Source organism: Triplophysa dalaica, chromosome 13 (assembly GCF_015846415.1).
Source record: "Triplophysa dalaica isolate WHDGS20190420 chromosome 13, ASM1584641v1, whole genome shotgun sequence".
NCBI lineage: Eukaryota > Metazoa > Chordata > Actinopteri > Cypriniformes > Nemacheilidae > Triplophysa > Triplophysa dalaica.
Window position 1 is genome coordinate 900880 of NC_079554.1, and position 27863 is coordinate 928742.

General features: G+C 44.9%; 1 protein-coding gene across 2 annotated transcripts; it reads right to left on the bottom strand.

Moving 5' to 3' along the window:
* Window positions 1-37: 37 nt before the first annotated feature.
* On the bottom strand, window positions 38-27761 carry LOC130434642 (enoyl-[acyl-carrier-protein] reductase, mitochondrial). 2 transcript variants are annotated; one of them, XM_056764919.1, is made up of 12 exons: window positions 23325-23599; window positions 22892-23174; window positions 17595-22773; window positions 17306-17403; window positions 17047-17178; window positions 14305-14448; window positions 14102-14204; window positions 1501-1603; window positions 1341-1414; window positions 1197-1257; window positions 483-555; window positions 38-201 (listed from the first exon to the last, which is right to left on the bottom strand). In XM_056764919.1, exons 3-12 carry the CDS (start codon window positions 17711-17713, stop codon window positions 41-43), a joined length of 1068 nt encoding a protein of 355 aa, XP_056620897.1. In that variant the 5' UTR covers window positions 17714-22773; window positions 22892-23174; window positions 23325-23599; the 3' UTR covers window positions 38-40. The 2 variants fall into 2 exon arrangements, with proteins under 2 accessions (XP_056620897.1, XP_056620898.1); XM_056764920.1 differs by lacking the exons at window positions 22892-23174; window positions 23325-23599 and adding an exon at window positions 27425-27761 and having other exon boundaries at window positions 17595-17683.
* Window positions 27762-27863: the final 102 nt, after the last annotated feature.

A 27863-nucleotide genomic window follows, 5' to 3' on the forward strand; every position in this document is an offset into this window, starting at 1 on the left:
TGTCTGTGTTTTGTGTTACTGATAACACCACATAGTGAGTCTACATGATAAGAACATGTTTGCGCTGGTGTGATTGTACAGTAGCGTGTAATGCGTGTGTGTATTGATGAAATGGAGTCAAGACACAGGGTGGGGGGGTCAGACGACCGTCTCTCATGAGATCACACACATGATCTAACATGAGCTTCAGCTGAACTTCATCTACGAGAGAGAGAGTGAGAGAGAGAGAGAGAGGGGGGGGACAGGGAGAGAGAGAGAGAGAGGGGGGGGACAGGGAGAGAGAGGGAGAGAGAGAGAGAGAGAGGGGGGGGACAGGGAGAGAGAGAAAGAGAGAGAGAGAAAGAGAGAGAGAGAGAGAGAGTGAGAGGGGGGGGGGGGGGGACAGGGAGAGAGAGAAAGAGAGAGAGAGAGGGTGGGATTTACACAACACTACAGTGATTTTACACAAGAAGAGACTTGACTCCTCATCTTCTGCTTGTTACCTTTCCTGTGGTCTCTCTTCCACTGAGTGAGCCAGAATCCTTTCAGAGTCACATTCTGGAATATTAAAGACTTCTGCATGACAAGAAATAAAACACAAATGTTGGTTAATGTAAGTAAAGGAACTCACATGATGCACACACAGATACTAGAAAGAGACTCAAAACAGGCCACAGGTCGTGTCCTTGATATTTCTTTAATGTAAAAAAACAGGGAAAAGCACCCAAAGTATTAGTTTGTTGACATTAAAGGGACTTTGTATTATTCTTTTTTTATCTGATTTGGAATTTGTTTTAAAACTGCAGTTTAGCTTTGTCATTTGACGTAAAAGAAATGTGCAGCATTTGAGAAGTAATAAAAGGGCAGTTATTCATTTCTAATTTGTCTCAACTCATTTTGTAAAAATAAATCATGAAAAAAATCATATCGTGAGGTCAGTATTGATACATCCCTACAGAACACATGAGTAAAGTTTATTGAGTCAAGAGTTAAAATATTCAGAACTGATCAAACTGGACTGGAGATTTGCTTTATTTATCCTCTGCTTTCAGTTTTCAATGTATTTCTTTATATTCCAATAAAATACCTGTTGTTTGCCTTTTTGTCAAATCATTTTGTACAATACTGTAAAGGTTTTGTCTGATTTGTGTCATACACCTGAAACTGAAATGTTGTGTAAATATATCTGCTCTGATGTGTAGTGTAGATGAACTCACAGAAGGTATCTGAAGGGGTTTTCTGGCCATGCCTCCATAAGTGATCATCGTACCTCCATGACTGAAGGAACATCAGAGAACATCAGAGCTGTCAACATGTCTCTCAGTGATGAAAATAAAAGAGTTAATAACATAAAACCATACTCAAGATTAGACAAAACGAGTCCTCCGCTCAAACCTCCAACACAGTTCAGACCCAGTTTAGGTTTAGGAACCTCCTATGAGAGATCTCACAATATCTGTTGTATGTTGAAATCATGTGACACAATTACTTCAATTTGTTGCCAAAGGGCAAAAAACCCACCTTAAAGATCTCGTGAAGCCCTGGTGACATCACTTCCTCTTCTGTGAGGACATAATCAGCTCCCAGTGACTTCAGCTCCTGGATCAGTTCTGCGCAGTTTGGTCTGAAGAAAACACATACAGACTGTATATGTATGTACGTGTGTGTTTGTGTGTGTGTGTGTGAGCGGATGTGTGTGTGTGTGTGTGTGTGTTCAAACAGAATTCTAAATTCTTGAAATAAGATGAATACAGATGAAAATGTCTATTAAAGTGGCCGTCACTCAGACAGTTTCTGCATGTCTGATGTTAATCTTGAGTATTTACAGAATAGTATCGCACCCTTCGAATATCCCTAGAGTCTTAAGTCTGATCACATTTATAAAAGACAGATACAGCTGTATGACTACTTCTGAAAACATCCAACGCGTTTGGGGGGACTAAAGCACGTGCGCACCCATTGTCAACAAAACACAGACATATGACTCAGTTTCACTTGCGCGTGCGGTTCATGTCTGGCATCTTAGCGCTGGAATGGCACCATCTATCAGTTTCAAACCATCTCCTGATCCAGCGTTATATCCACCGTTATATAACATCACTGAAATGCAGTCAAACAAACACAATACAACTTCACTAGCACAAGAGTAACAATCAGCAGCTGCAGGCCCACAGCGCAGCCAATCAGTGAAGACAATCTTGATGGTAAGCAGGTCTTCCTATCGCTCGGTGGTGACGCGTGGGGGGCCTATTTCTTTTGCCCTGCCATGGGTGTGCTTTTCTGGGACAGTGGCTTAATAAGGGAATAAGAAAAGTTGATACAAAACAGATCTTCATGTTCAAGAAAGAACCTTACGAAACCTTGCGGAGTGTATCAAGAACAGAAATAATTTTTTGACAAGTTGACCATGTTAAGCATGAGAAGCCAGCACATTTAACAGTGTAAAGAAGTCAGAATGCATGAAGCACCGTGGCATCCCCCCTTTAATATTCTTGAAATCAGATCTTCAGGTGTTCTGAGGTAGAAACATCTACGGTAGAGCTTCTGATGTCAATAATAAATAAAGTTACATTAGGGCAATTCGGGGGAAAATGTCAACCTCACTACAAATTTTTTTTAACAGCGATACTTACTTTGGTAACATCACAGATTTGAACATTTGGTGTTTCAAATATCCAATTGAGATCTCTCTTCAAATTAGTGAATGATTATTTTTAGTGCATGATTTTTCATAGTCAGATAAGGTCATTTTCAGGATTGTCACATCCATAACGATACATATTCCTCATAAATAAACACATGAAAATGAATATAAAGTCATTATTTGATGTTCTATAAAGAGGCATCACTTCTCCATTCATTGTGTATTATTGCTTCAGGATTGTGCATTTTATTTCACAGAAATCCTACAAAGTTCATCGTCTCCCAAAAAAAACCGCTTCCTTTATTAGTCACATCCATAGCATGTTTATTTCCCTTTTTTGCTATATATTTTTTTCATAGACTGACATTTTTTGATGTTTAGACTCTATCAACAAGGGTTCAGTAAAATATAAACAGATGATTCAATAAAATCGTAACAAATTCATTGAGCATTTTTATGTCACGTCCATAACGCAAAATGTAACGCTGGAAATGCGCATCACAATTGACTTCCATTGACTTTTAAAATCTCTTCTGTCTTTTTCTGTAAACTCAACGGATGCATTGGAGGGTTTTCTTGTGAAATCAGAACACATTCTCATTGAATCTGACAGTTTGACGGTCTAAATCTAAAGCGCTCTTGTGTAAACCTTACAATAAGAAATCGTGGGCCAAGCCCTCAACCCCAGATTCAGGTCTGCTGAGTATATCCAGGGATTGTCAAAGAACTTGCCACTGTCACTGAGAGAAGCAGCCAATGGCTGTGGTCGAAACGGAAGGATGCAATATGGGCTGCCAAGTGACCACGTAATAAAATGGTGTTGTGTTTTGGAATGTTACGGCATACGGGACCAGGGGCACTGAGCATTTATTAATGGAGCCAGTTAGGCTTGAACAGCCTTAGACAACGGGCTGGCGCGTATGGTTGCGTTGATTTCGGTAATGTGTTGTAATGGTATGGCATACTGATCCAGGGGCACTGAGCGTGCCTTAACGCTGTTGGCCTAATAGTTAGAGAGTCGGAGTCGTTACCAGAAGGTTGCCAGTCCGATTCTCAGGGCTGTAACAACTGAGGTGGATTTGAGCTGCAGTGATAGATGCCCACTGCTTCTGCCAGATGACCTTGTGACAGTGCGACACACACTCAGGTCTGATCAACCTGTGGTGGGCCTGCTTTGTTTGAGGGTGTCTCGTGATAAAGGGCCGAAACAACCAATGAGACTGAGGTGCACAACTGACCATGTGTCACATTGATGGGAACCATACAAAGGGCATTATCAACAGCACCTCAGCAAAAGGCATCTTTCACTCAGGATAATGTGATGAAAGTAGGACATACAACTCATGAGATGTCTCTTTGATAATGGCAAGGAAAGGTAAGTGCTATGAATCATTTATGCCCAAACACGACGAACCAGTGAAACCTCAGACCTCCTTTCCTCGTTTTATTTTCTTGACTGCTTCCCCCTGCACATTTCCTATTGGGCAATTCACAATTCACTAACCCAACTGTGCTGAAGTTGTGGGATTAAAGCGTCTTGGTTACGTATGTAACCTCAGTTCCCTGATGGAGGGAACGAGACGTTGTGTCGAGAACGACAGATGGGGGTTCGCCCTTGAGAACCTATCAACTCTGACTACTATAGAAAAGGCCAATGAAATTTGGCGAATGAAATTTGCATGCCGGGCTCCGCCCCCGGAAATCCGGTATAAAAGGAAGCCGGCGTGCAGCATTCATTTACCTCTTGTTCTGAAGAGCCTGAGATCCTCTCAAACTGCAGCAGAATACGATACGTGTTCGTGGCGTAAGGGACACAACGTCTCGTTCCCTCCATCAGGGAACTGAGGTTACATACGTAACCAAGACGTTCCCTTTCTGTCGGTCTCTCGACGTTGTGTCGAGAACGACAGATGGGGTTGCCTATGGAAAACGCCACAACGCTGTATCGCGTCACAATGTCAGTGAAGCGACGGTAACAAGCCTGGGCGTGTCATCTCGAAGCTTTCATGAAACTGTAACCTTCCAGTGTGGTGGTCGGGGGGTTCCAGAGCTTTCCTGGAGAAAGATGGGTACAGCCCTGACCGGTAACCTTCACGGACGGGGCCTTAGCTCTCTACAGGCGAGAGGCCGTCCGGATCAGTTTACACCGGGTAAGCGCGACTCTTAATCAGAGAAGCGCTACAGAGGCCACCTCCTACCCGTGGGGAGGAATATGGTGGATAAAAGTATGGTCTCGTCCTTGGAGGAGAACGCATGGAATGTGCGGACTGGGTAGTTAACCGCGAGGTGGAGGTCCACCTGGGGAAGCTCATGGGTTACCGTGTGTGGGAACCATAGTCATGAGAGTATAGCAGACGGAACAGCCCACGGTGGGGGTGTTACTGCGTCTGACAGCACCAGGCCGGTTAGAACTATCTGTGATAGGTCATATGGTATCCCGGCCTAAGGGAAAGGTTGCTCTGCCCAACCAATCCCCCAGGGGGTGCTTGCTTAGTGATGGATGGAATGCCTGTTCTTAACCAGAGTCTGGGTAAGAAGGAAGGCTGGTGAGGTACCAATTTTCTTAGCCGTGTGACTGGGTAAGAAGAAAAGGTATATAGCACACTGACCCAACCTGCTGGAGGGTGGTAAGGTGCTTTCGCAGGCATACGCCCTCCCGGATGCCAGTCCTACATGTCGCCACGTAGGACGTGGGCTGACACCGGGTTTACACGAAGGTTGTAAAACCTTGCGAAGGTGGTGGGCGTAGCCCAACCCGCAGCCCTACAAATGTCTGCTAGAGACGCGCCTCTGGCCAATGCTCATGAGGAGGCTAGACCCCGTGTGGAGTGAGCCGTAACCGACAATGGGCATGGGAGATCCTGTGACCGGTATGCCGTCGTAACGGCATCCACGATCCAGTGCGCTAATCTCTGTTTGGAGACAGCCTTCCCCTTCTGCTGTCCTCCAAAACAGACAAAGAGCTGGTCAGAGCTGCGGAAGCTCTGTGTGCGGTCTAAGTAGAGGCGCAGTGCGCGTACAGGACACAACACGGACCGGGTTGGGTCTTCCTCCCTGATGGGGAGCGCCTGCAAGTTCACCACTTGGTCCCGAAAGGGAGTAGTGGGAACTTTGGGCACGTATCCGAGCCTGGGTCTCAGGACAACGTGAGAGTTACCAGGCCCGAATTCAAGGCAATCCGGGGACACAGAGAATGCTTGGAGGTCCCCTACCCTCTTGAAGGAGGCGAGCGCCAACAGAAGAGCCGTCTTACTCGTCAGGTGAGGAAGATCGGAAGCTTCAAGGGGCTCGAAGGGAGGCCTGGATAGGCCCCCCAGGACCACGTTAAGGTCCCAAGAGGGTACGGAGCGGAGACGAGGCGGGTTCCGCCTTCTCGCGCCCCTTAGGAACCTGGTGATCAGGTCGTGTTGCCCTAGAGACCTTCCATCTACTGAGTCGTGATGAGAGGCAATTGCGGCTACATACACTTTCAGCGTGGAAGGGGAGATGTTAGTCTCCAGTTTCTCTTGTAGGAAGGACAACACGATCCCGACCGAGCATCTCTGTGGGTCTGCTCCTTGGGAGAGACACCAGGATGAGAAGAGGCGCCATTTGTAAGCGTATAACCGCCTAGTGGATGGCGCCCTGGCCTGTGCAATGGTTTCAGCCACAGCGGGGTGTAACCTTTCCCGTCCAGAGACCAAACATGGAGGTTCCAGAGGTCTGGTCTGGGATGCCAGAACGCGCCCATCCCCTGAGAGAGCAGGTCCTCTGTCAGGGGAATGGGCCAGGGGGGAGTTGTTGTCAAGAGCATCAGCTCCGAGAACCAAGTGCGGTTGGGCCAGTACGGCGCAACCATTAACACTTGTTGCTCCTCTTCCCTGACCTTGCACAGTGTGTGTGCAAGGAGGCTCACTGGGGGGAAGGCGTACTTCCGCTTGTCCCGCGGCCAGCTGTGCGCAAGGGCATCCGTGCCGAGGGGGGCCTCGGTCAGGGCGTACCAAAGCGGACAATGGGTGTTGTCGCGGGAGGCAAAGAGGTCTATCTGTGCCTGGCCGAACTGCACCCAAATGAGCTGAACTGCGCGGGGGTGGAGTCGCCACTCTCCGCAGGGCGTGTACTGACGAGAGAGCGCGTCGGCTGTCTCGTTTAGTACGCCTGGGATGTGTGTGGCCCGCAGGGAGCGGATCACCTGCTGACTCCAGAGGAGGAGGCGTCGGGCAAGTTGTGTTAGCTGCCGAGAGCGTACGCCACCCTGGCGGTTGATATACGCTACGGCTGCCGTACTGTCCAGGCGGACCAGTACGTGCTGGCCCTGCACAAGAGGCCGGAGCCTTCTCAGTGCAAGCAGCACCGCCCACAACTCTAGGCAATTGATATGCCAGCGCAGCCGGGGGCCCGTCCAGCGCCCCGCTACTGCGTGCCCGTTGCACACTGCACCCCAACCCTGCAGCGAGGCATCTGTTGTCACCACAACGTACCTTGTAGTCTGCCCGAGGGGAACTCCCGCTCGGAGAAAGGTCATGGAAGACCATGGGTTTAGAGTGCATCGGCAGACACGAGTTACCACCATACGCCTGCTGCCGGTGTGCCACGCCGTCCTCGGATCTCGACTCTGTAGCCAATGCTGAAGCGGTCGCATGTGCATCAATCCGAGGGGTATTACCCCCGCGGAAGACGCCATGTGTCCCAGGAGCCTCTGAAATTGTTTCAGGGGGACCGCCGACTGCCTGAAGTGTTCCAGGCAGTTCAACACTGACTGGGCGCGTGCTGCGGACAGCTGCGCCGTCATGGTGACACGGTTGAGTTCCATACCGAGAAAGAGGATGCTCTGCACTGGGGAGAGTTTGCTCTTTTCTCGGTTGACCTGAAAGCCCAATCAATCTAGGTGCCGGAGCACCATGTCCCTCTGTGTAGACAACAGATCTCGCGAGTGCGCCAAGATAAGCCAGTCGTCGAGATAGTTGAGTATTCGCACACCCTTCTCCCGGAGAGGAGAAAGGGCGGCCTCCACGATCTTCGTAAAGACTCGTGGAGACAGGGACAGACCGAAGGGGAGGACTCTGTACTGATATGCCCGACCCTCGAAAGCGAACCGTAGGAACGGCCGGTGTCGAGGAAGAATCGAGACATGAAAGTAAGCGTCCTTCAGGTCGATTGCCACAAACCAATCCTGACACCTGATAGATGTCAGGATGCGCCTCTGGGTTAGCATCCTGAAAGGCAGCTTGTGAAGGTGCCTGTTCAGGGTACGTAAGTCCAGAATGGGGCGCAACCCTCCGTCTTTCATTGGAACGATGAAGTACGGGCTGTAAAACCCGCTGTACATCTCGGCTTGTGGGACGGACTCGATCGCCTATTTCGCCAGGAGGGTGGAGACCTCTGCCCGAAGCACGGAGGCGTCTCTGCCTCTGAGAGAGGGGGAGACGATGCCCCGAAACTTGGGAGGGGACCTGGCGAACTGGATCGAGTAGCCGAGTCGGACCGTCCGCATTAGCCACCGAGACAGTGTGGGTAACTTTTGCCAAGCTCCCAGGGACTGTGACAGGGGGACCAAGGGGACGGCCTGCTTCACCATTCCGACCGAGGGTGGTTCGTTGGCAGGCAGAGCCAACCGCATATCGCTGAGGTTTCCCCGGAGGGATGGTTGACTCCGCCTTTTTGCTTGCCTGGCGGGACAACGGCACGCACTGTCGGTTTGAGAGTGGTGACAGTTGTCGCATGTGTACGGCCTCACACCTCGCCAGGGTGTGAGGTCGGTTCGCCGAGCACAGTCCGGTGGAGTGTGCGATCGGCTGGAGTGAACGCCCGGGGAAAGCAACTCTCTTTGTGAGTAAGTGGGCGCCAGGCCCTGTCCACCAGAATGGACATCGTCCGACCAAGGGCCCGCGCCATCACCTTAGTCGCCCGTAGAGCGAGGTCAGTGGCGGCGCGGAGTTCCTGCATAACACCCGGGTTGGCCCTACCCTCGTGGAGCTCTCTCAACGCCTTCGCCTGATGGACCTGCAGGATGGCCATGGCGTGGAGAGAGGAGGCGGCCTGGCCCGCAGCACTGTAAGCCTTCGCCACCAGAGATGCCGAAGTCTTACAGGCTTTGGACGGAAGGCGAGGCCGGGTCCTCCAGGTTGCAGCCGTCTGCGGGCACAGGTGCACCGCAACCGCACGCTCCACCTGGGGGACGTCGACATAACCTTTGGCCGCCCCACCATCGAGGGAGGTGAGGGAGGCGGAGCTGGACTGAGAGGAACGAGCCGTGAGTGGGGCGCTCCATGTCCGACACAGCTCCTCATGCACCTCCGGGAAAAATGGAACCGGGGGTGGGCGTGGCTTGACACCACGATCCGACCCCAGAAACCATGTGTCCAACCGCGAGCGTTGGGGTAGAGGCAGTGCCGTACACTGCAACCCAATGCTCGCTGCAGCCCGGGATAGCATGGCTGACATCTCAACCTCTGCTTCCTCCTGAGCTCGGCCCCCCGGAGGGGGAAGCTCGGATTCGTCATGGTCGGATGGCAGCAACTCTCCCTCCGATGCTGCGATAGACATCTCATCTTCGCCACGCCCCGTTTCCGAGCGCAGTGCGGGCAAGATGTGTCAGCGAACGCCGCTTCAGCGTGCTGGACGCCCAGACACCTAACACAGCAATCGTGTCCATCCCCCTCCTCGATGAGGGTACCGCACCCAAGAGAACAGCGGGTCATGCCGCGCTGTAGAGTGCCGAGTCCTGAAAAGGACTTTTTTGGAAATTGCTCTGACACCACTGGAACCACCGAGACGCCCAGGGGAAGGTCGCTGCAGGAAGGGACGATCCGCTGCAACACGTCGAAGATCCGGTAGTGAAGTTTGAAGAGGATTTGAGAATCCTGAGTTGTACTCATGAGCGATGGCTCTGAAGAACAAAAGGTAAGTGAATGCTGCACGCCGGCCTCCTTTTATACCGGATTTCCGGGGGCGGAGCCCGGCATGCAATTTGCATTCTCCAAATTTCACAACGTCGAGAGACCGACAGAAAGGGAACAACTAGTCCTATTAAGTGAACACATTTATGTCACACATTTATGTCACAAACTAGGAATGAACAATACAGTTTTCTTGTATGATGTATGATCAGAAATATAGCTTCAGCGCAAGTTCTGGCAGGAAGACTCAATCCTGCATCACTCACTACCAATCAACACCTAACCAATCACCTTCCAACATGGAACATAAAAGATCGCCACTTACCCATTTCTACTTCCGCAGCCGAAGCAACAGTGATTCGCACGCTCGTTCAGACGGGATTTAGGATGTTCCAGATGATTTTATGTCTACACGGCTATTTGCTAATTTATGCTAGACTACTCTGCTGCGATTCTTTCAACTCATACAGCCACTTGCTTTCCACAGACGTTTGGGGTTCAGTTAATTCCGGTTGTTCAATACATTCAACAACCGTGTTGGCAGCTTTCAAAAGAATCTATTTGCAAGATACTGTGTTATGTTAGTGCTTTATATGAAACAACGTATGCAGCGTTTGTTCCTTAAAGCTAGCACCAATTTCGTTTTGATTTGAAGCATTCATAAGACGCAATAGTCATTTATGAGAGTGTTATGCATTTAAACGTGCGTGCTGGTCTGTTTGTTTCAATGCAGCATAGATGTAACAGCATCACAAATGGCCTGGAGTGTATAGCGCATGTTAACATCGGAACAGCTGAGCAGCGAAGAGAGACGTAAACCGTCCCGCGCGTGTTTTACCAACTAATAAAGGAAACAGGAAAGATATTCTTGCTTTTATTGCTTTCCTGGCGGCCGTTCAGCTAATGGCCAGCATGGTGATCGTGACAGTCGATCAGTCCGCAACCTCTCTTCCAATGTCATATTGTTTTGGCCTTGTCCTCATGGCATGTTTTTCGTAAAAAAAAAAAAATTTGGCCTTGCTTCCCTACACTTAACTGCTGTTTTTAATTATGACGGCGGATTTATAACAAGATACGGGGAAACACCGTTACTTCAGTGGCCACAGGCCCTATTTTCACCGTCAAAGCTACTTCATAAATTAAAGATGGTTCAAAACTCTCCAGCACAAATCATCTGTCGGACTTCTAGAGCTGAGCATATTACTCCCACATTACAACACTTGCACTGGCTTCCGATGAAATGTCAAATTAAATTTAAAATAATCCTGTCTACAAAGCGTTGAAAAGCTACTTGGAAGAACTCCTTCAAAACTATACTCCCACTCGCACTTTCAGATCATCTTTTGCATCTAATCTTGTTCTTCCTCGAACACGCACAGCTATGGGTTCTCGAGCTTCAGTCACTCAGCTCCCTACCTTTGGAACTCATTCGCAGGATGTTAAAATTAGCAAAAAAAAATTTTTTCAATCTCGTTTTAAAAACATACTTTTTTAGGCTGGCTTTTCTGTGAATTTATTTCTGTGCCTATCCCATGTTTATATCTAGCTTGTATTAATTGTTTTTATTTGATGACTGTTGTGACTATTTGCTGTACTGTGTCCTCGAGTGTCAGTAAGGCGCCTGTAAATAAAACATAGTAGTAGTCGTATTTTCACAGTACAACGTTGAGCGGTCAGTGATTAGATTCTGTGGTTGCCTCTTTACCAGAGAATCCATATTTGCGCAGCGCGCATTTTCACTGTTAAACGTAGATATATATTTTGTTGCAGGAGCAAAGAATGGTTACAGCGGTTACGCTAATTGCGTTCGCTGCTCCATCTGTTTTCGTCGCGTTTGCGTTATTTGGGCAATCAGTAGTTTGCTTATTCAGTTGTTGTGAAGACAGAGATAAGTTAAGGGGTGATATGACACAGCTGGAACAAACTTTATTGTTTGCCAAAACAGTTTGGCCCAAATCCTGTAGGCCAAAAAGAAAAAATAACTCTGCAGTTGCGGTTGCTAGACTCATGCCAAATCGGAAGTTACGTGGCTCTAGACACAGGCTATATGAACTCCATGCAGCCGGAACGAGTTTCAATCACAATTAGAAAAAACGAAGTGAACGAGGGCGTGCCTTCAATCGGCATCACACACAAAGAAGCAGAAGGACAAGCATACTTTTCACAAACAAGCCGCTCTGTCTAGTGCTCTTGAAAAAACGTATCGCACTTGTTAAACCACGCAACACAACAAGAGTGATTCAACCTAATACGCCAATGGGGCTGTCTGGTGCAAAATGATATTAACACAACTCTCGTTTTAGGTGACAGTCAAGAACAAGATCATCGTGTCCGTCCAAAGAGGATTGAGGATGCCTTCAAGATCCATCATAATGTAAGATCATCAGATCGCCTCCCCTTGTCCCTGGTAAAAATCCATCATTTATCGAGGCCGGAACGGAAACAAAGTCTTATTGTTTTACACTTGGTATTCTCAGTCTCTTCCTGATGGAAGGAGTTGGTACTCGCTAAAATGGGAAGTCCAGAATCTGTACTGATATTGCTTTCTCATCATCGCCTGTCACATAAAGCCTGCATGGTCTCATGTTGTTTTATTCCATCGATTTTCATGGCTTATTCACGGACACGAGTCAATCGTCTTTCGTTGGAAAGAAATTTCCAAACCAGGCCGTGATCCTGTAACGATTAAGACTTTCAAGAGCGGATTACGAACCTGAAACATTAAGTGCATTCCATATATGACGTCGTATACCAGCAGCCTTAATTCAAGAATCATGATGTGCTTAGTATATTTAGCCCCATCTATACACTCGTTACCTAAAGACTAAACACTCATGACAGGATTTCAGTGTGGAAATTATTCTCGTCGAATACAATTAAATCCTTGACGGAATTAATTCACACATTTGGTTAATTACCCTCCGAGTTTTGAAAAATGAAAGCATAAGTTAAACCCTGAAGGCTCAGCAAACTCAAGTCACAATATATATTTTTCATGGATATGCTGGTGTCGTATATATTTGACACATATACACTGCAAAACGCTCTTTTACTTAAGTATCACGGTAATATGAAGCTTCACCCACGATCCGGTGAGTTTGTTCATCTCCTCTTAAGTATTTTGTGAAATAACTGGTGGTGGTGTCTCGTTTTCTCATTCATTACTCTTCGATCATGTTCATTATCAGTCACTATAGCCTTTTGTTCCGGGTATCATGGTCCCATCTTCACATCATGCCTATCCAAGCATCTGTCTATCGTACCGGCCCACAACTTCAATGACGCTTTATTTTAAAGATGGTTGCATAACTCTTTCCCACTCTTTTATTTTACTTAAGGGAGGACCTGCCACTTAAGCTTGATTAAGAACATGTGATCTATCACCCCTCCTATACCAGACAACACTTTGGGATCGGAGCAGCTAAGAAGCTGCTGAGTGAGGATTTGAATAAGCTGGAGTGCAGATGGTTGTCGTCTGCATTCGAGCCCTACATAAGACCTGACTCCAAAACCATCATGGAAGCCCAACAAGCTCTTTCAAGTCAAGATCAAGGTATTTCATGCATTTACTAGCAATGGTGTGTCGCTTACCGGAACACTTGTTTCCATGTTGTGGCCCATTGAGGCCTCGTATCTATGTTGTGGCCTATCGAGGCGTCATCTCTATCTTCGCCCCTCCTGAATACTGACACTCCTTCAGGATCGAAGCAGCCACTACCGCTGCTGAACGCGGAATTCCAATGGAAACTATTAAACGGACAGGTAGATGGTCATCCTCCGCTTATGTGTCTTAAAAAGGCTGGACTCCTCTACCATCACAGCAGCTCGACGAGCCCTATCAGGCCAAGATCCAGGTAAATCATGCAATTACTGGTGGTGGTGTTTTGTTTCGTCAGTCACCGGGGCCTATTGTGTTGTGTGGCCTATCGTGGCCTTGTCAGTGTTGTGGCCTACCAGGGCCTTCTGTCACTGGGGCCTATCGTGCTCTTGTCAGTGTTGTGGCCTATCGGGGCCTCGCCTCAGTGTTGTGGCCTATAGGAGCCTCGCCTCAGTGTTGTGGCCTATAGGAGCCTCGCCTCAGTGTTGTGGCCTATAGGAGCCTCGCCTCAGTGTTGTGGCCTATAGGGGCCTCGCCTCAGTGTTGCTTACGGCGCAGCGACCGCTCAATTGTTTATATCATTAACATTGCATTTAATCTCGTTCTGCAGGAACCGCTAGAGACTCCAAACAGCGGGTGAGTAGAAATCCCTTTTGTTTTGGGAGGTAGGCCACGCTCCAGAGGTAAGCCTACCACCATTCTCAGGGGTTGGCTACGCCCCCCGCCTTCATCTCAAGGCGGGAAGTGGAGGACTTCTTGGCCCTCTGGATGCGAGCCACGGACAGGGCCTACTCCAAAGACAACCAATATCCATCTTTACTATAACCATATATTCTGTCTAATGTTCAATACTCAACATTCGCCTCCCGAGTCCTTCTGGTAGAACTACCCTGTGCGTTTAGACGTGTCTTATAAGATAAGCAGCAGTGATTTATAGATATCTGAATGTGAGATAAGAGCATGTTCTGTGACACATGACGGTGGCGTGTACTGTATGTGTACCTGTCTCTGATGATGTTTATAGTATGAAGCCCAAGAGCTAAAGCCATCTGAATGACGGAACGTCCCACCGCACTGTTCGATCCGTTCTGAAGGACTGTACAACCTACACACACACACACACACACACACACAGAGAGAGAGAGATGGGCACTCAAACAGATGATCAAATGACCACACATGTAAAGAGAGAGAGTGTTTGCTACCTGGTGTGAGGGCTTGAAAGTCTTTCAGCATTCTGTATGCAGTGCAGGGATTCACAAACACTGTAGCAGCTCCCAATACAGAGATGTGTTTACATACAGACATCACATCTTCATCCTCACACACAACACCTGTCCTCCAGGTACCTGACACACACACACACACGTCATTATCTTTACACACACACGTCATTATCTTTACACACACTCACACACACGTCATGATCTTTACACACACACACGTCATTATCTTTACACACACACGTCATTATCTTTACACACACACACACACCCGTCTTGATCTTTACACACACACACACACACACACACAGGTCATTATCTTTACACACACACACACACACACACACACACACACACGTCATTATCTTTACACACACTCACACACACGTCATGATCTTTACACACACACACGTCATTATCTTTACACACACACGTCATTATCTTTACACACACACACACACGTCATGATCTTTACACACACACACACACACACAGGTCATTATCTTTACACACACATGTCATTATCTTTACACAAACACACACACACACGGCATGATCTTTACACACACACACACAGACGTCACGATCCAAACACACAACATCTGTCCTCCAGGTACCAGACACACACACACACACACGTCATTATCTTTACACACACACGTCATTATCTTTACACACACACACACACACGTCATGATCTTTACACACACACACACAGACGTCACGATCCAAACACACAACATCTGTCCTCCAGGTACCAGACACACACACATACACACTTCATTATCTTTACACACACACGTCATTATCTTTACACACACACACACACACGTCATGATCTTTACACACACACACACACACACAGACGTCACGATCCAAACACACAACATCTGTCCTCCAGGTACCTGACACACACAGAAACACGTCATTATCTTTACACACACTAACACTTCATGATCTTTACACACACACACAGGCGTCATGATCCAAACACACAACATCTGTCCTCCAGGTACCTGACACACACACACACACGTCATTGTCTTTACACACACAGACGTCATTATCTTTACACACACACACACGTCATGATCTTTACACACACAGACGTCATTATCTTTACACACACACACATACACACGTCATTATCTTTACACACACAGACGTCATTATCTTTACACACACACACACACACACACACACACACACACACGTCATGATCTTTACACACACAGACGTCATTATCTTTACACACACACACACACACACACGTCATTATCTTTACACACACACACACACACACACACACACGTCATGATCTTTACACACACAGACGTCATTATCTTTACACACACACACACACACACACAGACGTCATTATCTTTACACACACACACACACACACACACACACGTCATGATCTTTACACACACAGACGTCATTATCTTTACACACACACACACACACACACGTCATTATCTTTACACACACAGACGTCATTATCTTTACACACACAGACGTCATTATCTTTACACACACACACACACACGTCATGATCTTTACACACACACACACACACACAGACGTCACGATCCAAACACACAACATCTGTCCTCCAGGTACCTGACACACACAGAAACACGTCATTATCTTTACACACACTAACACTTCATGATCTTTACACACACACACAGGCGTCATGATCCAAACACACAACATCTGTCCTCCAGGTACCTGACACACACACACACACGTCATTGTCTTTACACACACAGACGTCATTATCTTTACACACACACACACGTCATGATCTTTACACACACAGACGTCATTATCTTTACACACACACACATACACACGTCATTATCTTTACACACATAGACGTCATTATCTTTACACACACACACACACACACACACGTCATGATCTTTACACACACAGACGTCATTATCTTTACACACACACACACACACACACACACACGTCATTATCTTTACACACACACACACACACACACACACACGTCATGATCTTTACACACACAGACGTCATTATCTTTACACACACACACACACACACAGACGTCATTATCTTTACACACACACACACACACACACACACGTCATGATCTTTACACACACAGACGTCATTATCTTTACACACACACACACACACACACGTCATTATCTTTACACACACAGACGTCATTATCTTTACACACACACACACACACACACACACACGTCATGATCTTTACACACACAGACGTCATTATCTTTACACACACACACACACACGTCATTATCTTTACACACACAGACGTCATTATCTTTACACACACACACACACACACGTCATGATCTTTACACACACACACACAGACGTCATGATCCAAACACACAACATCTGTCCTCCAGGTACCTGACACACACACACACACACACGTCATGATCTTTACACACACACACACAGACGTCATGATCCAAACACACAACATCTGTCCTACAGGTACCTGACACACACACACACACTTCATTTTCCTTACACATACACACACACACGCGTCATGATCTTTACACACACACACACACACACGTCATGATCCAAACACACAACATCTGTCCTCCAGGTACCACACACACACACACCTGTAGGAACTGGACTGAGGATTGCAAAAAGTTTCTGATGTAATTGCACAACAGTGATACTCAAATATCTATTTACCAAATCCAGCATCAATGGGCACGACCCAATCACCAGGCTTGAGAGCTGTGACATCACTGCCCACCTCTAACACCTCTCCCACCCCCTCATTCCCCCCCACAGCAGGCAGAGGACGCAGGATCGGGTATGAACCTACAGAGACAACACCAAAGAGTCGTGACGTTCTCCATCTCACAACACCAGACATCATGTGTAAGAACATCTGGACTGTCAGACATTAGAAACTCTGTGTGTGTATGTGCGTGTGTGTGTACTGAACCCTGGATCATGTTGATGTCAGCTGGATTGACGGGTGCAGCGAGCATCTTCAGCCTCACATCATGACCTCTGACGGGACGCAACATCATCTCCTCCATTCTAAAAACAAACCAGTGTTCTCAAGGGTCTGTCACTGCTATACTGACCACTGAACACCTGTGAGCCACTACAAGATGAAGATCAATTCATGCCATACATGATAACTGAAACACTTCTACTCTTCTGTGTTTGTGTTCTTTACATTTCTACAGTATAAATAAAGTTCATGAATATGAATGGAAAGTGAGTACCTGACCGTGTCCACATCACGTGAATGTTGTCTGTAGATTAAAGCTGAGCAGTGATGAACAGATCGACAGCATCTCTTCAGTGAAAGCATCTGATGATGAACAACACCTCTGATCATCATGACCTCTTCAAGTCAACTGCCCTCAAAATACTTCTCAACGCCCTCAACTGTGTGTGTGTCACGTGACGTGACTGTGTTTCATCACATCATCATCGCATCATTTCAACTTTGTTTCATTTCTCATTAGTTTAACAGCAGTCAGCTGCTCCGAAACATTACTTGTCATTTCTAACCCATCCTGAGTTCTGTGCTTTACAGTTCTTCTCGATTGCTAACACGTGATTCATGAAACAATTCACCATTTTCTCACAACTATAAACACATTCTCAGAACAACACACCAACTTGTACAAACCGCACACACAAACAGCCTCAATTTGCAAAGATTTGAGCATGTTCTCATTCAGAAGACACAAACACACAATATAATGAAGTGAAGTGTCTACATGTAAACTCTAATAACACACATTTATCAGTCAGTGAACATTCAGTGTCAAAACTGATGACACACACATGAGAATCTCAGGATCATATCAACAGGAGCTCATCCTACAATCATCTACTGGACTTTATACTTACAGTCAACATACAGTCTCATCACACTACACACTTTATATCAGAGACATTTCACTATTCTGGACCCAGTAAACTGTAGCACGTGTACATCCTCTAATCTGTGATCGTCAAGATTATTTGTAGCATTTTTTACTCAGAGACGACTACTTACAAAATATATTTTGTCAGAAGACCAAGAAATTGCAATAGTATCCCGTATCGAAATTTGGGCCAAAGGTGCAGAGGATGCCATGTTTATTTATATATTTGTGCAATTGTATTCTGTATTGTGTTGCATATCCAAGTTTTGAACTTGTCTATTTTATCTACTTTCATCTAAGATTACTTCCCGTATCAGTGGTGTAATTTTGTATTTTTTTCTAAAGCTTGTTTGTTGTTTTTCGCTACAACATAGGATGTTTAATGAGTTGGGTGAAAAGTTATGGATTTGTGTTTAGAGTTTCAAGAAAAGGAGACATAATTTTTTTTAATGTGTTTAAGCAATCGAGACAAACTGTAAACACACAGTATATTCACACTACACACTTTATATCAGAGACATTTCTCTATTCTCTATTTCTCTACTCCTATTGACAAATAGTTTTCACTGTTTTGTTTCCTTTATCTTCTCTGTAAATCGCTTTGGATAAAAGCATCTGATCCATGCCGGAATGTTAATGTGATTTGTGACACTAGGCACATGCACCACTCTTCTGAACAATGGTAACCACAAATCTGAAAAATATGTCAAACTCTTCTAAATATCTAAGAGAAGTGAACATTAAACAATAACAAGTCTTTAACTTTACTAAAACATATTAAAAATATATATTTTTATTTACTCTCAGATGCAGTCTGACGCAAAGCATGCTGGGAATTGGAAATTCTGAATACTGAAACCACATTTTCAAAACTTTTCACACATTCAAAAAGGCACACGGGAAGAGTTTAGGACTGTGGTGAAATAAATCTCAATTCCTCATTTCAGTGATTCTTTCAGGCGGGGGAGATTCCTCTATTTGGAAATATTCTGTTCATGTGTTCAGTTCACGCTACACACACGTCTGAGAAAGAAAATCACAGTGATGATGATAAACATTCAGTTTAAATACTTCATCATGATCATCATGAAGTTTACAGGACATGTACAATCACATATTTAGTCAAATATCACTAGTTTATGATGCTGAATACTATTCAAAGTGTTCAATGTTAAATCTTTTGAGAAAGTGGTGCTTTAACTTTAGTATTACAGCTCTAAGTTTAGAATAAATTCTGTTGCACAATATTAGTTGATATGTTTTGCTTTAAACACATGTTTCTACTATATTCACTTAAAATATCAAACAATATCATATTGAATAATCTAATATACCCTAGTGGTGGGCCGTTAACGGCGTTATCGCGCGATAAAAAAAATGTCGCCGTTAATCTATTCTCAAAGTTGTGTTGGGAGCTGGGTCTATACTACGCAAGCTATGATGTCTTTCACCTTGATATTTTAGCGTGGATGTGTACCTAGCTGAATTGCACTGTACGGGGCGAGAACAAGATTTTTCAACTCGCGTGATTCGCGTCATTCGCGGAAGAAGAAGCCGCCTCATCATCTCATAACCAGGGCTTCATTCGCGCGATTCGCGCAGCAAGTAGGTCTATTGCCTCTTTGCATTAACATATAAATCACTCGCGCTTGACACGCCATTCGCGTTTGGTCTGAACACAACATAACGTTACTGTGAAATTACCGCATCAAACGTGACGTGCTAACATGGATGCAGCTATGAAGCCGCCGGGTTTGCTTCAGGGAATATTAATTTTTAAGAAGCTTCCCAATAGAAACATCGACAAGACTAAGGTTGTTTGCACCTTGTGCAATAAGGAATTGGTTTAAAAAAAAACACTTTCTCTCAACAGGTAGTGGTCTAGCTTTAGTTGAAACCAGTAACTTTGTATTGAGATCTAATGTATTATGGCTCCTGTATGACATATCGCTTGTTGCTCCCTGACTCTTTGTAAGTCGCTTTGGATAAAAGCGTCTGCTAAATGACTAAATGCAAATGTACTGTAGGAGCTCTTCCAGTCAAGTACCACCTAAACGAAAGCATCCCTTAGCTAATGAGGAAGTAAACACAAGTTCATTTTATTGAACATAATTTAATTTTCATCACCAATTATCATAGTAGAACAGCTTTCTCAAGCAGTTTGTGATGCATTTTGGAAACAGGAGATGAGCCCCTGGTCTAATGCGCCACCTGGCTTGAGAAACCCGTTCTCAAAGACTTACTTTTAGTCATTATTTGGGTAGCACACATATTCTGAATGCCTTCGGCAGAATTCAAATGAGCCATTTTAATCTAGATTAATCTAGATTAATTCCAAGATTAATCTAGATTAATCTAGATTAAAAAAATTAATCTATGCCCACCACTAATACCCATACATGAGTTAAAGAGGTCAAATGGCGCAAATACATGTTTTTCTGTGTCTTTGGTGTGTTTTAAGTTGCTCATGCATGTATTAGACACATAAAATGGCATAAATGAAAGTGTGGGAACAAAAGAATCATTCTAACTGAAAGCAAATGCTCACCCAGACCTGCCTGAAACCCCTCGTGTAACCACACCCCCAAAAATCTACATCAATTGGTGTTCTGATGTGACTAAGACCGCACAAATATATACTCAAGTAAGATGGTATACCTGTAAGTACAATTGAAGAGGAACCTGATGTTCCAAATATGGTCAGAGGCGTTACATTTCCCTCACATGCTTGCAGTATTCCACCAATCACTACACACTGGTGAACTGGCCAATCAGAGCACACCTCACTTTTCAGAGCCATGAGCTTTGTTAAAATATCTGCACGTTTCAGAGAGGAGATACAAACATGCACGTTGTTTTAGCCGTGTCATATGACCCCTTTAATAACGCATCAGAATGAAGGGGGTCTCTATATTTGACCATAAATGTAGTGATAAAAGAAATGTTCCTTAAAATCTGTTTTTTTCTAATTTCTGATATTTTATAATAAAACAATATTACAGTGTAACTTTCCCCCAAAAGAACAAAGGAAAAAGTGAATGTCAATTCTGTTGCAAGGGCCAGTGACCTCGACAAAAGACAAGAAAGCTTGTTTTAAACTTGTGTTGTGAAGATGAATAAAGGTTGTTTTCATTTGAACCCTTTAAGTGTAATTACAATATAAGACATCACTGTTCATCACTACGGTGATTTCTTGTTATCAGCATTGACATAAATAAAAGCACTTCAGTGTTAATTTATTCAACAATCGTGGAATAATGTGGATTAAAAATCCTTTACTTAAGTGCAATAATGTGTTTTTTTACCATTTTTACATAATTGGTTGAATATTATTCAGAGTTGTTTTCAGCATTTGCTCCAATAAATATTGCAAAATCATCTCAATACGATAATTTATATTTGCTATTACAGTTTTTTTGGATTGCTTAAGCACGATTTTCAAAACAGGGCCCGTGTTTTCAAAATACTACACACAATTAGCACAACCACACACCCAATTAGCAAAACACTACAGATCCTTTGCATAATTACACACTCTTGTAAAAACTATAGACTTCGGTTTAAAAAACACACTTTGTTACCATATGAAACACACACGTTTCACATTACTATACTCTGTTTGCACGAGTTACACACTGCTGTGATAAACCTAAAACACTTTCAGTACTTCTACTTCCCTATGATTAGAGTAGGCTACCATCAACAAAGTACAAATATAATGTAAATCCACCAAACACTACACAAGACCAATGTTCTAGACGGAAGAAACTCATTTATTTCTCAACATGCCCAAAATGTTGACATGGAGATTCATAATACTGTAACAAAATGTCACTTTACGTATTGTACTGTAAGATAACTGTAAAAAGCAAATGAAAAAAAACTAGACATTGTCTCATAGCTGGATGTGGCCAGAGAATTTCATCAACATCGCAGGCAATGTTGTCATTAGCAAGACACCTTGGAAAGAAACGTCTTGAATGACCTATCCATCCTTGCATTGCTGCTACCTCCATCTGGTCACAGGCCTCCTCCATGGCTTGGATGAGGGGTACCTCACCCTGGAGACGGAGATCATATACCTTCCACCGCCATGCCGAGAAAAATTCTTCTATAGGGTTGAGGAATGGAGAGTATGGTGGAAGATATAGGACGGTGAAATGTGGATGTTGCTGAAACCAGTTCTGAACCAGAGCAGAGCGGTGGAAAGACACATGTCCCAGACAACAATGTATTGCATATGATCGATCTGATTTTCTGCTGTTATGTTGTGCAATTGGTCCAAGAATGTAAGTATGAGTGCTGTGTTGTAAGGGCCCATATGGGCATGGCGGTGGAGGACCCCATTCTGTGTAATGGCTGCACAGAGTGTTATATTACTACCATGTTGCGCTGTGACATTGACTATAGCCCTGTGGCCAATGATGTTTCTTCCCCTCCTTCGTGTTCTCGTCAGGTTGAACCCAGCCTCATCTACATAAATGAACTCATGCTGGATCTCCTCTCCATCCATTTGTAAAACTCCCTGAAGAACAATGTCAAGCAAAATTGTGTAGTTCAGTGTAGATCTAGTATACATATTACAGTACAGTAAAAGATTATGAGACAGTATGCAAGATCACACTGCTAAAGTGAGAACATACCTCTGCATAATCATGCCGCAGTCGTTTCACCCTTTTGGAATTGCGCTCGAAAGGCACTCGATAAATTTGCTTCATTTGAATATGGTTTTTCTTTAGGATGCGTGCCAGTGTTGATGTTGAAACCTGATGGATATCGTTGAAACTGGCGTGGTTATTGATAATGTTTGCTTGGAGCTGATTGAGTGTTATAGCATTGTTTGCCAAAACCATGTTTACAATCTCCCTCTCTTGCTGTTCTGTGAACATAGGAGGCCTTCCCCCTTGTCGTTCCTGACCCTCAATCCTATGTAGAAAAAAAAAATAGTATACTATTATAGTACAGTAATTTCACAGGAAAAGGTAACAGAAGTGCTGAAAGTGCATATAATACAGTACTGTAAGCAGTTACTGAAACTGTGCAGATGTTTTTGATATGATGATATTTTTACAATACCTATTTTCCAGTCGAAATGTTCTTATCACACTTGCCACTGTGTATCGGCTTAGATTTGGCTGCACTCGCAGTCCAGCCTCCCTCAGCGTCAGGCCATGGTTGACAACGTGGTCAACCAGTGTTGCACGGATCTCGTTTGTCAGATTCGGTCCTCTTTGAGCACCTTCTTGTCTTCCTCTACCTATGTTGATTCCTCCTCTGTTGATTCCCCTTCCTCCTCGTTCTCCTCCTCTTCCTCTCCTTCCTCCTCGTTCTCCTCCTCGTTCTCCTCCTCGTTCTCCTCCTCGTTCTCCTCCTCGTTCTCCTCCTCTTCCTCTCCTTCCTCGTTCTCCTCCTCTTCCTCTCCTTCCTCCTCGTTCTCCTCCTCGTTCTCCTCCTCGTTCTCCTCCTCTTCCTCTCCTTCCTCGTTCTCCTCCTCTTCCTCTCCTTCCTCCTCGTTCTCCTCCTCGTTCTCCTCCTCGTTCTCCTCCTCTTCCTCTCCTTCCTCCTCGTTCTCCTCCTCGTTCTCCTCCTCGTTCTCCTCCTCGTTCTCCTCCTCGTTCTCCTCCTCTTCCTCTCCTTCCTCGTTCTCCTCCTCTTCCTCTCCTTCCTCCTCGTTCTCCTCCTCGTTCTCCTCCTCGTTCTCCTCCTCGTTCTCCTCCTCTTCCTCTCCTTCCTCGTTCTCCTCCTCTTCCTCTCCTTCCTCCTCGTTCTCCTCCTCGTTCTCCTCCTCTTCCTCTCCTTCCTCCTCGTTCTCCTCCTCGTTCTCCTCCTCTTCCTCTCCTTCCTCGTTCTCCTCCTCTTCCTCTCCTTCCTCCTCGTTCTCCTCCTCGTTCTCCTCCTCGTTCTCCTCCTCGTTCTCCTCCTCTTCCTCTCCTTCCTCCTCGTTCTCCTCCTCGTTCTCCTCCTCGTTCTCCTCCTCGTTCTCCTCCTCGTTCTCCTCCTCGTTCTCCTCCTCGTTCTCCTCCTCGTTCTCCTCCTCTTCCTCCTCGTTCTCCTCCTCGTTCTCCTCCTCGTTCTCCTCCTCGTTCTCCTCCTCGTTCTCCTCCTCGTTCTCCTCCTCGTTCTCCTCCTCGTTCTCCTCCTCGTTCTCCTCCTCGTTCTCCTCCTCGTTCTCCTCCTCGTCTTACTCTTTCTCTGACTCTTTCCATTGTGCCTGAAGACTGATGAACTCACCTGCTGCTTTTAATAGTGCTTACACCTGAGTGGTGTGTCTACAATTAAGCAAACAAGTGTTTGCACACCTGATGACTGTGTTGAACCAATTGGTAGGCCGGTGTGGTAATTTGACAGTCAGTGCTTTGGTATTGCAAGGAAGTAACTTCATGATAGATTTTTGTGTGTAATCTATGTTAAGTGTGTTTAGTGTTTTGCAAATCACTGTGTGTAGAGTTTTGCAACAAGTGTGAGGTTGACAATGTGCTTATAGTTGTGCAAATATGGCCTGATGTTTTGCTTCTTGAGTGTAAGGTTTTGCTAATAGTGTTCAACTTTTAATTTTAGTGTGTAGGCAATCCAAAAAAAACTGTAAGATTTATTATTAAAATGATAACACGTTAATTAAAAGAGAAAAAAAAGAACAACTTGAGTTAGAAACCCAATTTATATGTATTGTCTAATAAAGTTTTTAGCTCCAAAGATCACGTGACACAACGGCAACTTAACAAAAGATCTGCATCAGCAATCACAAACGTGTTTATTACAAGCATTATTGGCCAAAACGGGACTTGAAACATATTTATGTTAATGAACTATTAAAAACAGCCTCAAAGCAACACGCAAACCTTTCGCGGAAAGAATGAAGATGAATTTGAATTGTTTTTTTATAATGACAAAAGAGAAAATTAGGAATCGTCATTGATCCTTGCCCGACCCCTAGTGGACTTTTGTGGTACAGCAGCTCCATCACTGCTTGAGTAGAATCAATCCATGACTGAAGAACATGAGACTCATGAACTGCTTTCTCTGGAAATCCATGACAGTCAGATATTATTTAGTTCAAACATGCAGAGTAATCTGAGCAAACAACACGATTAGTTACAAGTTGTTGTTTGAATAAAAAACTCCATGAATGATTATACGAATTATATGAACTGTTGATTTGAAATATTTGCTTGTTTGTAATGAATGCAGACCTTGATATGTGTCAGCTAAATTTGAAATGATTGACATGCTGCGTGTGCAGTTACAGTGTTTAAGAGCTTTGTGGAGGCAGTGTGTTATTATTTATATCAGATCGGGTACAACAATTTGATTTGACAAGAATTCCAATTCTCTTATGAGCACGTGGATATTTTGTACTCGTTGTTGGCAGAAGAACACGAGCAAAACATTATCGACAGAAAACCCAGCAAACCCAGTTCTGACGACGTCACCAGTTCATCTTCATTTAGGGAAGAGTTCCACCAGCCATTCGTAAGTATACGAACGTAAAGTTCACACTAGAGGCTTTGTAACTACTAGCTAGTTTGTGACTAAATCTGTAAGATATTCGGTTCCACCATTTGGTCTTAAGTTAGAACGTAACTAGATGTTCGCAAGCTCTCCGTAAAGTAATGTGTAGTCGTTTAATATGACGTTTACTTTCAAATGTCAAATAGCAGCCTTACTAACTCCCTGGACAGAGTTGTGACAGTTCCACGTCTTTATGTTTTGATGTGTTTTGTGTGAGGACACGTGGCTTTTGTTGTTACTTTCCGCTGCGTGTCCTCGTGTCATGTCTCCCCGCCCATATGTCTCCCATAACCATAGTGTCTAATCTCTGTCACCTCCTCCCTTTTGTAATGATCCCTTGTTAGTTATTCCCTATTTAAATCCCTTCCCACCAAACAATGACCTGGTGGTTCACCGGCGGTTTTTAAGGCACAGATTCAGCCTCTGTTGGTACAGCATGGTGTCAAACTTACAATTTTGTTTCTCTGTTCCTTGTCGGATTGTTGTCGTTATTTCATGTTGTTTAGTGCTAGTCGCAGTGTTATCTGTGCCACCAGCAAATGACTGAAGTGCCCTTGAGGAAGACACCTTACCCCTGTCTGCTCTGCAGTGATAGCTGCCCATTGCACCCTACTTGTAAGTCGCTTTGGATAAAAGCATCTGCTAAATGAATAAATGTACTGTAAATGCCTGTTTAGTTTGCTTTTCTTGAAGTATACGTTTTTGACTCCTCAGTTTATTCCCCCTCGTGGGAAGTGTTTCTTTTGTAGTCAGTATTGTTTCCTGTTTTTCCCCATCATGGGTTTTGTTTTGGGTTTGTAATTTAAATAAATACTTTTTTGTTTACTGTTCACTGCATTGCTCTGGGTTCTGTCATTCCGTTTCGTGACAGAAATGATGTAAATTTCAAAATGTTCTTGATTTAAAGGGATTTTACATAACATAAAGTAAAATATGTTTTTAATTAAATGGAATAGTAAAAAAAATCCAGCATAATTAATTCACAATATATGACATGATTGTCAATTAAATATAAAACACAGAGGTGCGCTAGTTCAGGGAATTATTCCTACAGTTGCTCCTGACGGCAGGCTAAATATATTTAGTTTATTAGTAACTTTACGCTTCAACTTAGTTGTTGTTAGTTTGTTGTTAGTTAGCTGTCATTCTCTTTGGCCTAGTGTCGGGATCATGACAGAACCTCATGTTTTATGAGGAGAGAGACAATTCTGGCACTTATGGCTCGCCATACTTTCTCTCCGGTCTTGTCTTTGTTCCTGCCCTCTTGTTTTCTCATTAGTGCTCGTTATGATTTCATGCCCCACAGCTGTTGCTTCCTGATTTGCTCCCTTACTTAATGTCCCTGTGTCTTATGCTGGATCATTGTGTTAGTTTTTGGAGTTTTTAATATGTGTCTGTGTCACCCACCTTCTCCTGATTGTCATGTAAGTCTAGTTTAGTTATTTGTAGTCATGTCTATGTCGTGTCTAGTCTAGTCAGCGTAGTGAGTTCTTGTGTGCACTAACCGTTCTGTTGTTTTACTCCCTCATGGTTTTTTGTTTTGACTGGTTTATTGTTTATTAAACTCCTTGTTAACCCCTTACCCGCTGTCTGCAAATGGGTCCTCTGTTCCTGTCTTCTCGTCTGCCTTCTGTGTTCCACGACATAAACAAGGCAGCTGTTCTTACCTGCACCATCGGAGGCCTTCGGCAAGTCTGGGCAGCGCTCTAGACTCCTCAAGATACAGACGCCCAGCAGCTGCTGCCTCCTGCGGCTTTCCAACACTCAGTTCCCACCCCATCAGCGTGAGCATTCCTCCGCCGGCGGCTCCGGACCACCGACATTAGTTTCCCTTCCCCCCAGCATGCTCATGGGCAGCGGCGCTGCCGTCGACATCTTACGAGAGACTTCCTTCTCTAGTCCACCACACTCAAGCCTCCCCTCTCTCCCTCAGGCCCACGTCCTGCCCTCTTTCCCTCTGGCCCCTTCCCTGTCTGCCTCCATTAGCTGCTCCAGTGGCGGCAATTCCTTCCCTACACTCTCTGCCTCTGGCCCGCCCTCATTTTTCATTGGCCACAGCAGCAGGCATGTCGGTCCCAACCAATGCCCCGGTTCTGGAGCCAACCC

What these genes read in the sequence shown, in the direction of transcription:
- LOC130434642 (XM_056764919.1), bottom strand. Translation starts at nt 17,713, where the DNA reads ATGATGATCAGAGGTGTTGTTCATCATCAGATGCTTTCACTGAAGAGA. An exon ending in CTTTCAAGCCCTCACACCAG is followed by an intron (nt 14,205 to 14,304) that starts GTAGCAAACACT and finishes GTGTGTGTGTAG; the next exon opens with GTTGTACAGTCCTTCAGAAC. An exon ending in GAAGAGAGACCACAGGAAAG is followed by an intron (nt 202 to 482) that starts GTAACAAGCAGA and finishes TCTCTCTCGTAG; the next exon opens with ATGAAGTTCAGCTGAAGCTC.